We start from the raw sequence: 14,259 nt of genomic DNA on the forward strand, positions 1-14,259 counted from the left end.
GATTTTATAAGAGTTCTGGGTAGCACCTCAAGAGTTCTGAAGAAAACTCTTAATGCTCGAAGCTCTAGAACCAATATTTACAAAGTTCTCGCTGATTTTTAGATGCCGGATCAAAAAAATTTCAGTTATTATGTGTAAAAAAATTTTTGGGGAAATCCCGCGATTTTATAAGAGTTCTGGGTAGCACCTCAAGAGTTCTGAAGAAAACTCTTAATGCTCGAAGCTCTAATACCCATATTTACAAAGTTCTCGCTGATTTATTAATATCATTTTTGGAAGTTAGCACCGCAGAGATACATTTGTTGATTTTTTTGCCTAATTCGCTAGAACTATTTTAAAAATTAATAGGGAACTCTAGAACTTTTTGGGGTGCATCCAGAACTCATAAAAAAAATAACTTTTTTGAAAGATGGGGTGCTGACTTCACAGAGGTTCTTTTGACCCTTATGACATCAGTTACTCTCCGTGGTATACTTTCTACTAACGTCTAATACACTCCCGCTGGTATTTCCCTAAACTCTTCCCAAAGCTATTCAGTAGGATTCAGGTTGGGACTCTGTGCAGCCGGTTTAATCATGGAACATCCATATCCTCAAACCAATGTAAGACAGTGTTGGATTTGTGACAAGGTGTGTTGTCTTGTTGGAAGTATTGCTGACCATTCCCAGAGTTTTGCCACATTGTCAGCAGCACATTATGGTCTACAATGTCAAGGTACACCACTGTATTCATGGTTCTCGTCACTACAACCAACGGACCGAGACGATGCCATGTAAAACATCCCCAGACCATAACGGAACCTCTGCCGTACTTAGCCATTGGCACAACACACAGGTAAAAGGTGTTCCCCAGGAATCCTCCACACACAGGTACCTCCAACTGAATTGAAGATGGAGTAGCACGATTCATCACTCCATGGAACGTTCTGCCATTACTTAATTGTCCAATGATACTTGCACTACTGTAGATAGACCGATACATTGCACTTCATGATGGACAGCTTATGAGCAGCGGAATAACCTGTAAATCCAATAGCATGTAGCTCCTGTCACAAACCATGGCTGACACCTCCAAGGGTCTAAATCTAAAGCCCCATTTAGACAACGATTATGGCTCAAAAGCAGTCTTGAGCGATAATCTTTGTGTCTAAATGTGCTCATCTTTCAGTTTTCTGCCGAACGCCTGTTTTCAGTTCTGCTTGAAAACCCTCCTTCAGCAGAGCAGCTGATAAGCAGGACCACACACTGCTCTGCCAGCGGAGATCTGATAACATTGTTGAAGCTGTTCTCAGTTCTCTTCCTCACTGGCAGAACAGCTGATTAGCAGGACCTTAGGCACACTGTCTGCTGTCCATGGTGCTGAATTCTCCAAGGGGAGCCCTCGGCTGAATACAGCTAATTACAGAGCTCAGACCTCCTGCTGAGTTCTGCAACAGCTCCCAGCAGCTCATTTGCATACAAATGAAGCTGATAAGTACTAATAGCAATTAGTGCCCATTAGTACTTGTATGCAAAACAATGGCTAATCTTTTGAAAGATGTGTGTGTGTAAATGGACATTTATGTACAATACCATGATTTAAGGCTGGTTTACATGGGCTGATGATCGCTCAAAGGAGAGTTCAAGTGACAGCTTTGAGTGATCATTTTGCATACACTATTAAGTGGCTACTCAGCTACTTAATAGCAATTAAGTGTGCAAATGAAGACTTAGCTGAAAGCAGTTAATAGCCTGAAGGCTCTTATCTGCGTTCAGATCCTTTGTTCTCCATGGTGAAACAATGCTATCAGTACTCCCCGTGGAGAACTGCTGATAAGGCTAACAGATGATTTTTAGGTCGGACTGAATTTAACGATCAGCTAGCAGTGCCCAAAAAAGCGCATGATGGGCGCACATTTAGATGCACCGATTAGTGCTAAGACAATCGCCGATTAGCGAATTATTAGCGATCGGCTGGTGTAAATGGGCCTTCAGAATATGTGAAATAAGGGTTTCCAAATATATACTTTAAGATCGTGTATGTGCAGCATATATCACACATCCAGCATATATCACACATCCATTCATTTTATGTTCTTTTTTTTTTCAAACTGAAAAAGAGGGAGGACCCCTTTAAATTTCCCCAGTCTTTCATTATAACAGGTGGCATACATGCAGAAAGACAGGAGTTGAAAGTGGATTTGGGAAAGGGGGCGTTTAAGAAGCCTCAGCATTTTATTATACATCTACAGCCAATGAATACAAGTCCTATATTCCCCCTTCCAGATACATACAGGCTAAAGTAAAACTATATGAATATGCATCATCATACCCAAGAGCGAGTGACAATAGTGAATGTGTAGAAGAGCACATAGAGCCATCAACATGACACACAGAGAACTCATTACTGCTTAAGGAGTCTGACATCTTGAATGAATATGTATGATGTGACACCCTCTTCTTTTACAGTTGCCCTTTAAAGTGACAGGGCATATGTTATCTTAATTATGGGGGAATACAGTGGCAGGAAGCACCATTTATAGAGTTAATTATGTATTGGCACCCCTGTAGTGGGTTTTATTATGAGCTCTGTAGTATATTAAACTAGTATATGTTTGAAAACAGTCTATAATCCAATCAAGCCTGATCTAGTACCGGCAGCCGCGACAGAGAGCTGCAGATACAGCATCAATAGGAAGGGAGCATCGATCAGAATGAAATACTTCACTTTATATAGGCTTTTATTGATTGAAGCAAATGTATTCTATCTTTTTCTGTACAACATTTTTTTTTCTGAAAATGTGCAATAAAGTCTCTAAGGAGTTGCTTCACACATCTAATGCCGCATGCACCATTTCGATGAATTTTGAAAACATTGCACCATATTCAGACCATCCCGCAATTTGATTGGTCAATCCGATTGCTTAAAGGGGCAGTCCAGCCTCAAAATGTCATTTAAGATTTTGGCGGCTCCCCTAGGGGCGCGGCGGCCTGGCCTCGCGGCTCCCCTACAGGTGCGGCGGCCCGGCCATTAGCAAATTTCAACAGACAACCTAAAAAAAATGAAACCATCCCATTCCACATAACTGGATCACCTCTGAATTATGTTATATTCCACAGTCATACTGATGTGAAAGTATTGAATTATATTTTATGCAGTAGTTTCCTGAGCATAACAAGACATACGTGTACAAAAGACACGTACTGTTTTACTAACAAGGTATCAGACGCTGAGCATGCAACTTGGTCATAATTAACCTTTGTAATCACACATGCTGCAGATTTTGAATTATTTAACCTTGTAGAGGGCTGTCACACTATATAAGCTCTTGCATTAAAATAATCAAGTAGAAGAAATGACAGAAACTCACAAGTGTTATTTTTATGTTGACTTTTCCAATGCAGACGTCGATAATTTGGATTCATTGACTGATGAGACTTCAATTCCCCTTCAGTATAATCTAAAAGCTTCTGAATACTCTAATAACACTGATAATTGTGATCAGATGCAAGTTTTTAGTCATACAGATACAATCTGGTTTCATTCAATTTCCAATAAAAATCTGACATGTACTCCCCGATCTTGGGTCTAATGTCCAGATACGATATGATACTATTAAGAAAGGTGCATTTCAATTAATCAGGTTCTCTGCTTTGTGATGCTCACTTAAGGCCCATTTACACGCAACAATTATTGCTCAAAATTCGGGCAGAGGGTTTGGATTCCGTTGCGGGCTCGCACTCCGTTGCGGGCTCGCACATGCGGAATCCGACCTGGTCATATGTAGCTAGCCTAATTAAAAACCTCCAGGCCAGAGATTCCTAACATAAACACACGCTCAACTGAGCAAACAAGATATTCAGTGTTTACTTTAGCTAATGAGGGAAATAGAGAGGATTTCAAACTATTATCTTTAAGGCCGACTGTCCACGAGCGATGATCCGCTTGCGATAAATCGCCCACGGATCACGCCATGAAAAGCTTTCAATAGGCCAACTATGGAAAGCACAGCCTGACGTCCATGAGTGGACAATCATAGCGATTCTCCACTCTTGGTATTGAAATCGTGCCATGCTGCGATTTGCCGCAATTCTCCGTGCTGAGCCTATCTATTAGATAGGCTCGTTGCAGAGAACTTTGAGTGTTCCCTCCTCCTCCCCGGCGGCGGAATATCGCTAGCGATATTCTGTCACGACCGTGGACAGGCAGCCTAAGTATAAAATGCTCAGGTACTACTTTAGTGTATTAAACATGACTAATACATAGGCTCACCACGGAAAATCGCATGCCGCAATTTGAATCCTGCGAGCAGAGAATAGCTACTATTCTCTGCTCATGGATGTCGGGCTCCGCTTTCCAAAGTCAAGTCTATTGAAAGCGTTCACTGTGTTACACACAGCCGGATGATAGCCGCGGATAACGCAACAACAACTCACCCCTGGACAGACAGCCTAGGTGTTAACTTGGTGTTCCCAGGGTGCTGTGTTCTTGCATCCTCCTGAGTTTGTAGGACCAGACCTAAAACGCCACTGGCACTAGTAACGTAGGAAGTTTCATCCTGCATTGCAGTGTTTTACCATTGCTGATAGTATACATACAGCCAGTGTAAATGTACAGAGTAGTTCAACTGTAGTGTCTTCAATGGGATACAGACAGAAGTTCAAAAATATGTCTGCACCTCTTATTTCTCGAATCTCCGGTTCTAAGATCCTCCAAAACTAAATACGTGAGAAGAATATAGCCACTTTATTCCTAATCAATAGCAGATAATTTAAAAAGGGCACTAAACCCGACATGTAAACTCAAAGGCAATGATTAGAAAGTGCTGCAAAATAAAAGACGGCAAGAAATAGAAAGTATTCATTTATCTACTCATATGTGGCAACATACTTGCTTTTAGCCGCTATTCATACGTTAACGCTTGAAAGTGTGCGGTCGAACCTAGACAACTTTAATTTGGATTTAAAATCCTATGGATACATTGGTGGTTATGCCAAAAGCACCTCCCAAATGTACACATTCCGCATAAAGTCCTGTAAAAAGGAATTGTGTATACGAATAGATCACAGACTGAACATGAGTCAACAGTGTGATGCAGCAGTAGAAAAAGGCACACACTATTCTGGGAAGTATTAAGAGAAGCATAGAGTCTAGATCACTTGAATTATTTACCCCTTCTCTACTCTTCTTTGGTACAAGTTCAGAGAGGATGGTGAGTGGTTTGCAAACCATGTCGTATGAGGAACAGTTTAAGGATCTGGAAATGTTTAACTTGCAAAAAAGAAGGCTGAGAGGAGACTTAATGGTTTCTACAAATATCTGAAGGGCTGTCACAGTGCAGGGGGATCAGCCCTATTCTCATTTGCACAAGGAAAGACTAGAAGCAATGGGATGAAACTGAAAGGGAGGAGACACAGATTACATATTAGAAAAAACTTTCAGACAGTGAGGGTGATCAATGAGTGGAACAGGTTATATACTCCATTTTCATCCAAGTACTTGCATACAAACAGCATGTATGCAAGTACTTGGATGAAAATAGAGTAATTAACCAGAGCCAGCATGCTGTGGATATAGTTTTTTTTTACCTTAGTAAAGCATTTGACATAGTATCTCATACCATACTTATTGAAAAAATGACCAAATATGGGATTGACAAGGCAACTGTTAGGTGGATTCACAACTGGCTGAGTGATCGTACTCAAACAGTGGTCATAAATGGCTGCACATCCATGTGGAAGAATGTATCAAGTGGGGTACCACAAGGCTCTGTCCTAGGCCCACTGCTGTTCAACATTTTTATAAATGATCTGGAGAAGTGAATTGATGGGAAACTGATCAAATTTGCTGATGACACAAAGCTAGGAGGGATAGCTAACACTAGGTTAGAGAGAGGGAGTATTCAAAAAGATCTAGAAAAGCTTGTACAGTGGGCAGCGACTAACAGAATGGTATTTAACAAGGAGAAATGCAAAGTCCTACATCTGGGCAAGAAAAATGAAAAAAACGCATACACAATGGGAGGAATTGGGCTAAGCAGCACATGTGAAAGAGACTTGGGTATACTAATAGACCATAGACTGAACATGAGTCAACAATGTGATGCAGCAGCCAAAAAGGCAAACACAATTCTGGGATGTATTAAGAGAAGCATAGAGTCTAGATCACGTGAGGTAATTATCCCCCTCTAACTCTTCCTTAGTCAGACCTCATCTGGAATACTGTGTCCAGTTCTGGGCACTCCACTTTAAAAAATGACAGACAAACTGGAGCAACTTCAGACAAGAGTTACCAAGATGGTGAGCGGTCTGCAAATCATGTCCTACGAGGAACGGTTAAAGGCTCTGGGAATGTTTAGGTTGCAAAAAAAAGGCTGAGAGGAGACTTAATAGCTGTCTACAAATATCTGAAGGGCTGTCACAGTGCAGAGGGATCAGCCCTATTCTCGTTTGTACAAGGAAAGACTAGAAGCAATGGAATGAAACTGAAAGGGAGGCGACACAGATTAGATATTAGAAAAAACTTTCTGACAGTGAGGGTGATCAATGAGTGAAACCGGTTACCACGGGAGGTGGCGAGTTCTCCTTCAATGGAAGTATTCAAACAAAGTCAGGACAAATATCTGTCTGGGATGATTTAGTGATCTTACACTGAGCAGGGGATTGGACCCGATGACCCTGGAGATCCCTTCCAACTCTACCATTCTATGATTCTTTTTGTGTGCAATAGTTTTTATGCTCATTGATGATTAAGGGCACTTTTTTTCCTTTTTAAACATGGATTAGCTTTTTACACTTGTACCCGAAGAGAGGTAGAATATGTTAGGCAACAAAGGGCAGTTTAAAGAGTCAGTTCTGAGGTTTCAAAAGCAGGGGGGAAAAAAGAAAAAGACCAAGTATCTCCCACTGGTCGTACCCATTGAAGTTAATGGGTTCTATGCTCTGCATATTGCATGCACAAATATGATGGTGTCACACGGACCTATTTGTACATGCAATACGAAGAGCATAGAACCCATTAACGACCACTTGCACGTATTTCCCGCGCATTTCTGTCACACAAGCAAAAACACAGCCTTCTCTGTTTTCCTATACGTTTGCGCACCAAAGACTCCCAAAGAAGTCAAAGGGAGGGCACAAAAGCGCACAAAATATGCTAGGAGATGTGTGATATGCTGTGTAATTCCGCTGGAAGAAGAATACATCTGGAACTCAGACTAATTAGCCATTTAAATTGGTGTGTCATGGTTTGCCGGCACAAAAGAACATGCCTTGCAGGCGCAAAAAGTACAGTAAAATATGCCGATGCGCAGATAAAAATTGTTTATTGCGCAACACTATGCTAACGCGGGCCCATATAGTCATATGATCCTATTGTGCCTGTCTAAGGAGGGGGAGGGGTGTCCGGACAGGGCAGCTTCGCTGTGGAATTTCAATGCGGAGCGTTCTGCACGGAAGTTCTGTGGCATTTATAATGGCAGCGAAGTGGATGAGATTTTTAAAACCTTCTCTACAAACTAAAAATAATCTACACAAAACTCATGCGGAAATTGACATGTGGTGCGAAATTCATTTCTACAGCATGTCATTTTTATTGCCATTTCCGCAGCGGAATTCACCTCTTCTCAATGAGGGGGTGAATTTCACTCAAAAATACGCAATAAAACCCGCCCAAAATGGCGCGGCTGTGGAGGCAGGCTTTCTGCTGCAGACCAGCCCCTGTGTGAACTCAGCCTTAGAATTAGACACGGACCAATATCTAGATGACTGGTTCACTGCATCTCTAAAAAAGTAGGTTTTGTAGGGTCTTCTCAGTATATAGTCGTTCATACCTATCAAAAAAGGACAACCGGTGAACCAGTGACCCATGTGGACCTCTGTCCACCACCAAAAGCATCTACCAGTAGCATGTGAATATCAGAACTGGACCTGGCAGCAATGAACGGAGGTGGCCCGATCTCACGCATCATGTTTTCCTCTACATCAAGTGGACGGCCGCATATATGTGCAACACTTCCTTGGAGAAGAGATGGCGCCAGCATACACTACAGGAAGGCAGCAAGCCAACACCGGCAGTGTGTTCTGCTGACAAACCTCGGCATTCACGTGGTTGTTGGGCTCTGTGCACACCATGTCCAAGCCCATTGTCACACGTGTGATGTCAGGAAGATTTCTTGATCTATACCTTTCATGGCAGCCCAGTATATAGGAAATATGCAGTCTGCTGCTTAATAGGAACGTATACAGATGAAGCCCAGTCAAACAGAGGTTATTACGACATTCTCTTTCGGCCTCTATCAGGCGAATGGAGTACTATCGACAAATATGACGTATATGCCAGGAGCTCAAAGCCTTATTATAACATATACCATCTGCTTAGATATGGTTGGAGACCACATGTATCCATTCATGGCATTCCCTTCTGGCAGTGGATGATGCATCCAGACATACTGTAAAGATTGTTTGGGAATTGTTTAACTATGGTTGGAGGAACCTGACAGTCTAAGGTGTTGACTGGGCTCAAAATTCCCTAGATCTCAGGCTGATCGAGCATCTGTGAAACGCACTGGAAAACACATGTCCGATCCATGGAGGCCCCGAATCACAACTTACAGGGCTTCAAAGATCTGCTGAAAACGTCTTGGTGCCAGATACCAAAGGGCATCTTCAGAGGTTTTGTGGAGCTCATACCTCAACGGGTCAGAGCCGTTTTGGCTCCATGAGAGGGACGACCTGCGTGTGCAAAAGGTACATGAAAATATGCAATGCCCAATTCTGCAAAAAAAGCACGCAAATAGGTTTATGCTTGTGCGAATCCTGCTTAAGTCGCTGCAAAACAGATGATTTTTATTTACACTCGCACAAGCATTTTACATTAGTACGCAATGCCCATGCACTATCTGGGCGTGTATCTGCGCCAAGTGAACACATGCTTCCTATTTTTGTGTGCGTTTCGCACGCTGTCTATGAGGCACAGTTGAAAGTAAAGTAAAGTTTACCACATATATGCGCAGTAAAAAAAAACCCGCACTTGAGACAGCCCTTAGAATGAAAAGTAATTACTGCTGCCCAATTAAATCGCATTTTCCTAAATATGTAATCAGTACCCATATACAAATACATACATGACAGCACCAGCACAACACATGATCACCACTAAGCAAGCAGCACGGTAGGTCAGTGTCATGTCATCACCGATGACGCCAACGCACATCTATAAGACACAGCGCCGGGTCATTTTCCAGGCGATTCGGTGTTTACAAAAAAATAAATAAAATCGCAATACAGGAATTTTACAGCTTTCAGACGCTGCTTTTACAGCAATGCTCCCTCCCTAACCGGCTCCCTCAGCAGACAGCCATCAGCACAGCATAAAACAAGGCTGTCAGTCAAAAAAAATGGCACTCACGCAGAATGCTGCGCCCTGTGCCATCAAAACATCAGGGTTTTTTTTTCCCCAAAAAATTGACAAAAAATAAAAATACATTGAAATGCAACACAGCAATTAGTTGTAGATCATCCCATCAATCTCAGCTGATGGAATATGACAGCGCAAGTATTTATTCCGTTCCAGTCTATAGCCGTCCCCAGTCGCCCTCTGAATGCAAATGACAAGTTTTGATTAGAATATTAATAAGATAAAACCAAGTCATCCATAATTATGAACCCAGACAGAACGCCAATGTATCCGTGCTGCCCACCCTTTCGCTGTGCGGTCATTTTCTGGACAGGATCCACTTCACAGAGGACAATAAAATACACGACCGTTCTATAGGATTGGCCCAAATATTCATATAAATCTCATGCACATAGGCAAACTGGTAATTAGGGATCCCTGCAAACCTCCAGGCTCGTTAACCACACGTTATGCCTACGTATTATGCCTACACATAGGCAGTGGAGGAGTACGCAGGCTGATGCAACATTACATATTCTCCCCTAAATCGTGTATACGTCTGTATGGATTTCCATACATTCCACACGCACGCTCGCACATATACTGTACGTCTGCAGGGAAAAGGGAATCAAAGGGCCTGGGTCTGCCACACATCTAGACAAGCGCAGACAGCTGATCAATCCCATGCCAGACTCATTTGCACAGCGATGCCAGCCCCAGCTGGGAGCAAATGAGCGCAGAATACCAGATGTGAACAGGATCACGTAGGGGGGGAGAAGTAAGAGGGGCCGGGAGCATTTTGTGTACAAGCTCACTGCATAGCACAAAGGTAAAAACCCAAATTATTAACCAAGCAGGCCACGTCTAAAGGAAAGCGACTGCAAAAAGCTCATCGAGCAGCAGAATGACAGTAGATACGATTTGAAACAATGTATCCATTATATATAAACCAACACACTGTCTCAGACCACAGGAAATCACACCTCTCATGATACACAACTAGAACATATGTATTAGGCACCCTTCTGTCTCATCTATAGATTCCCGTGCCCGTACATATGGCACGCTGCCCATATGTACGAACGGTTTAATTCTCCAAATGACCCACACATGGCAAGAAATGCGCGATACAAAATACAGACATGGAAAAGGTGCCAATAAACGATGTTGACCGAGTCTTAAGCTTTTAGGAAGAGCGTCAAGGATGAGTTAGTACTCAGGTAGTTGTAAGGTGTCTGCACTAAGCCAATGCGAACCGTAAGTGTTTCATATCGCGTATGAATGAATAGAAGAATGACGGATATAACATATCTACCGTGAAGACCTCCAGAATACTTACTGCTGTAAAGAGTATCTATCCAGGAGAGACGAGGCATTCCTTGGTGGCTCACGGGCTCCATGGTGTCTGATTCAGGAAGTCTTTCAGATCCCAACTTGCATTTCATCAGAGACTAGTGACCCCAGGGAAGATGGTCAGGCTTGGAGGGCAGCTGCTTGGGGAGGTAAGCGTTTCATTGAGGGAGCGCTAGGTGAAAAAAAAAAAAAAAAGCGCAGAACGCTGCAGGGGACAGGCCAAAGCTTTGCAGAGGAAGAGGAGCTCAGTGTATATGGCAGAAGGTAGGAGGTGGGAAAGCAGCAGAGGATGGAGGATCCTTAGGCACCAAGGATGCTAAAAAGCTGCAAGCTCAGGCATGAATGGAGGGAGAGGGCTGATGCTTTGTGCCCCTGAAGTTCTCTGTGTGTTTACACTGAGAGGATGCAGGGGAGGGGGCTGCTGCGTTAGGTGGAAAGGGAGAAGGGGGTGGGTTAAGGGAAGCTCTGTCCTGAAACTGACAGATGGGCGGATGGTTTTCCCCTTGGATGCAGATGGTAATCAGCCGTGTCCTCACTATAGAGCCTGTGCTCCCTCCAGGCACCTGCCGGGGACCACTGCCCGCATCCAGCCCCCCTACAAGAATGAAGCCGATTGCCTAGTTCTGCATTATCATGACTGCAAATCCCACTACTACTACTTTGTCAAGGGAAACCCCTTGATAAGATGATCTCATTGTATGAGGGTCTCCATGGTAGCAGCAATACCCAACGCTTATCTGCAAAAGAAGACCACTGTTGCAGAGACTGGGGGACGCTAGACGGCAATTATGCTGCTGAGATGCATGGAGGTTCTCCAATACCTTCTCTCCCCTTTAAACCTGCTGGAAACCACAAGTGTGTTAACCAATTAGCCGCCGTCCGTGCCAGCAGTACTTGCTTTCTGTAATGAAAAGGAATCCTGTGTCTGCACAAATGTGTTAAGTCTTGTAAGCAGAACTGCTACTGTGTCAGCCAACAAATCGATGAGCTCGCTGGGAGGATGACGCCTGCGGACACCAGACTATATCATTAAAACAAATAGGTTTTTAATTTCAGCCACTATTATTGGCCTAATAGAGAAGATCTTTGGCGGATTCCCATTTAAAGGGACATCAACACTGAACTTGGAGCTGTAGAATAGGGGAAGCGTTTATAGAGTAACTTGTTGCATTCACATGGATATCCACAGACCTAATGTGATCCTCCAGGCTTTTCCTTCCCGAGGGCCCATTGACACACGCATATTTCCGGTCTGCGTGCTGTTCGTATTTTTTACGGTTTAGGCCGGCTTCACAGGGACATATTAGCACACTAAAAATTTGCATGCCGAATATGCAGAGAATAGAACCCATTGATTTCAATAGGTTCATACACATTTCATTATTTTCGTGCGTGCATTTCAGACGCAAAAAAAACCAGAACATTCCGCTTTTCTGCGCATTTCCACACCAATACACAAGGAGAAATGTGAAACACTGCATAATTCCGCTGGAAAAAGAACACATCTGGAACTCAGACGAATTAGTCATTTCAATCGGCGTGTCTTTGAGTCCCGTGCGCAAATGTACAAGCCCTGCGAGGAGTAAAAGTACAGTAAAATGCAACGCAAACCGCATCGGCCCTTCTTGTGGGTTTTTTTTACACCCATAAAAAGAAAAGAAAAAAAAAAAAAGGATGACAGACATAAAAATTGCATTCCACGAAAATAAGACCCTGTCTAACATTCTTTACCCCAGAAGAGGCACTAAGTCTTATTATACTTACCTAGGTGGCTCGGTCCTGATCCAGGACCCTCCCGCTCCTTTACAGAGCTCCAGTGCGCACTTCCCCATAGTCCTCGGCGCTCAGTCATCACTTCCTGGTTACTGGATTCATAAATTCCACCTCCAGGAAATGATGGATGCGATTGGTTTTTCGACCGCTGCTCAGCCAATCAATACAGTGCTGGATTAACCAATCCCAGCCATCGCTTCCTGGAGGCGGGATTTATGAACCCTATAACCAGGAAGTGATGTACGAGCACCGAGGACTGCGGGGAAGCGCGCATTTGAACTATGAAGAGGAGTGGGAGGGACCTGGACCGAGCCTGCTAGGTAATTTAGTTCTTTTGTTTTAAATGAAGTGCATCTATGGCTTATTTTTGGGGTAGGGCTTATATTTCAAGCCTTCCCGAAAATCCGGCTAGGGCTTATTTTCGTTTAAACATAGTATGCAACAAGAATGTTTGGAACACACAAACAAACGCAGTGAAATTGGTCCATTTTTCACAAACTAAATTTGCATACACCAGTCTGAATGATCCCCAAGCCTCAGTATGTATATGGCGGTTTCACGTTTACCATTCTTCTCACAGTTGGTTTAGTTATCTGTACTTTATAATCAGTCCCACCCTTGCTGCTTTAGAAATCAGCTCTCCATGTACTAGCTTTCTGGAGAGCCTGTTGTGGGGGCTTATGTTATACACATCAGCCAATCAGAAGAGGCAAGGGCTGCAGGGGTGGAGAATGTAAAAAGCTGAACCAATTAAGAGACTGGGTGCGTCTTAGACTACTGCCGACTCACGGTAAATACTGGACTTCATTCATATATGCCTTGCGGTTCTAATTTACTGTCTGAAAAAAAATCTGCATAATATGGCAGAGAATTTAACGTTTCTGTCCCTTTTTTTGGCCCGTAGTGCCAAACTGGCATTGTTCTGTGACACAACTGTTGCTGGGGATGACAACTCCACTAAGGCGGCTATTGAGTAAAGTATTGTTAGTGGCGCGGATATCGATGCTCTGACCCAATTGCATCAGCTTTATTTAACATCCTCTCAGCCAATAACCCAGAAGATCCCACAAACACATCAGACCTCATATATATAATAAATAACGCACCAATACTAACCATAAACCAAAATATCTTATTCATAGTTCGGCTCATGCAATTAACATACATAAGTGGACCCAAGATTCCAGATATAAAACTCATCCCCACAAGGATTCGCCGGTTTCCACAATTTATGCCATAAGTCATACAATAGCATCAATACACAGCTAACAAAAACCACACCGGTATATAATTCAGTGCTCCTAAATAATTCACCAGCATAGAAATGTATAAATAAATGCTACAGACTGCGGCATAGTGCGGGGAGGAAGGAGGATATTACACTAGTCTACGACGCCATTACTGTATACGGCACAAGATCAGTCAGGAGATGAGGACTATGCAAAAAAGACCCAAGCATACGGATTCGCTGCTCTTACATCTTGGTAAGTAGCGGCGCACAGGCGCATCACCATCATCAGCGCTTGCAGAATAGTGTAATTATAGATGATGGGATACTTTTTTGAAATGTTTCAGACCAGTAGCTGGCGAAAAAGTTTTCGCGCAAATTTTTGTGCAAAAATGTGAAACTTTTCTCCTTTCTGTACCGAATGCCTGCTTTTCTGGCTTTGTCATGGCCGCCCTGGACCAAGTGACTTACGTATAATTTACGCCACGTCAGGCCTGGCGTATACTTCTATCTAGACACACAAAACTGCC

The 14,259-nt window shown here is 43.1% G+C and overlaps 1 protein-coding gene across 2 annotated transcripts in view; it reads right to left on the bottom strand.

Moving 5' to 3' along the window:
* Positions 1–14,259, bottom strand: part of ABR (ABR activator of RhoGEF and GTPase) — a 361,360-nt gene that overhangs the window by 291,222 nt on the left and 55,879 nt on the right. The window contains exon 1 of one of the 2 annotated variants that reach the window (XM_066599544.1): positions 10,715–10,775. The exons of the other annotated variant lie outside the window; for it this stretch is intronic. Within the exon in view, the coding sequence (XP_066455641.1) occupies positions 10,715–10,775 (61 nt within the window). Of the gene's footprint in view, positions 1–10,714; positions 10,776–14,259 lie in introns of those variants that run through there. 2 annotated transcript variants of the gene reach the window in all.

This window comes from Eleutherodactylus coqui, chromosome 4, assembly GCF_035609145.1.
Source record: "Eleutherodactylus coqui strain aEleCoq1 chromosome 4, aEleCoq1.hap1, whole genome shotgun sequence".
Lineage (NCBI taxonomy): Eukaryota > Metazoa > Chordata > Amphibia > Anura > Eleutherodactylidae > Eleutherodactylus > Eleutherodactylus coqui.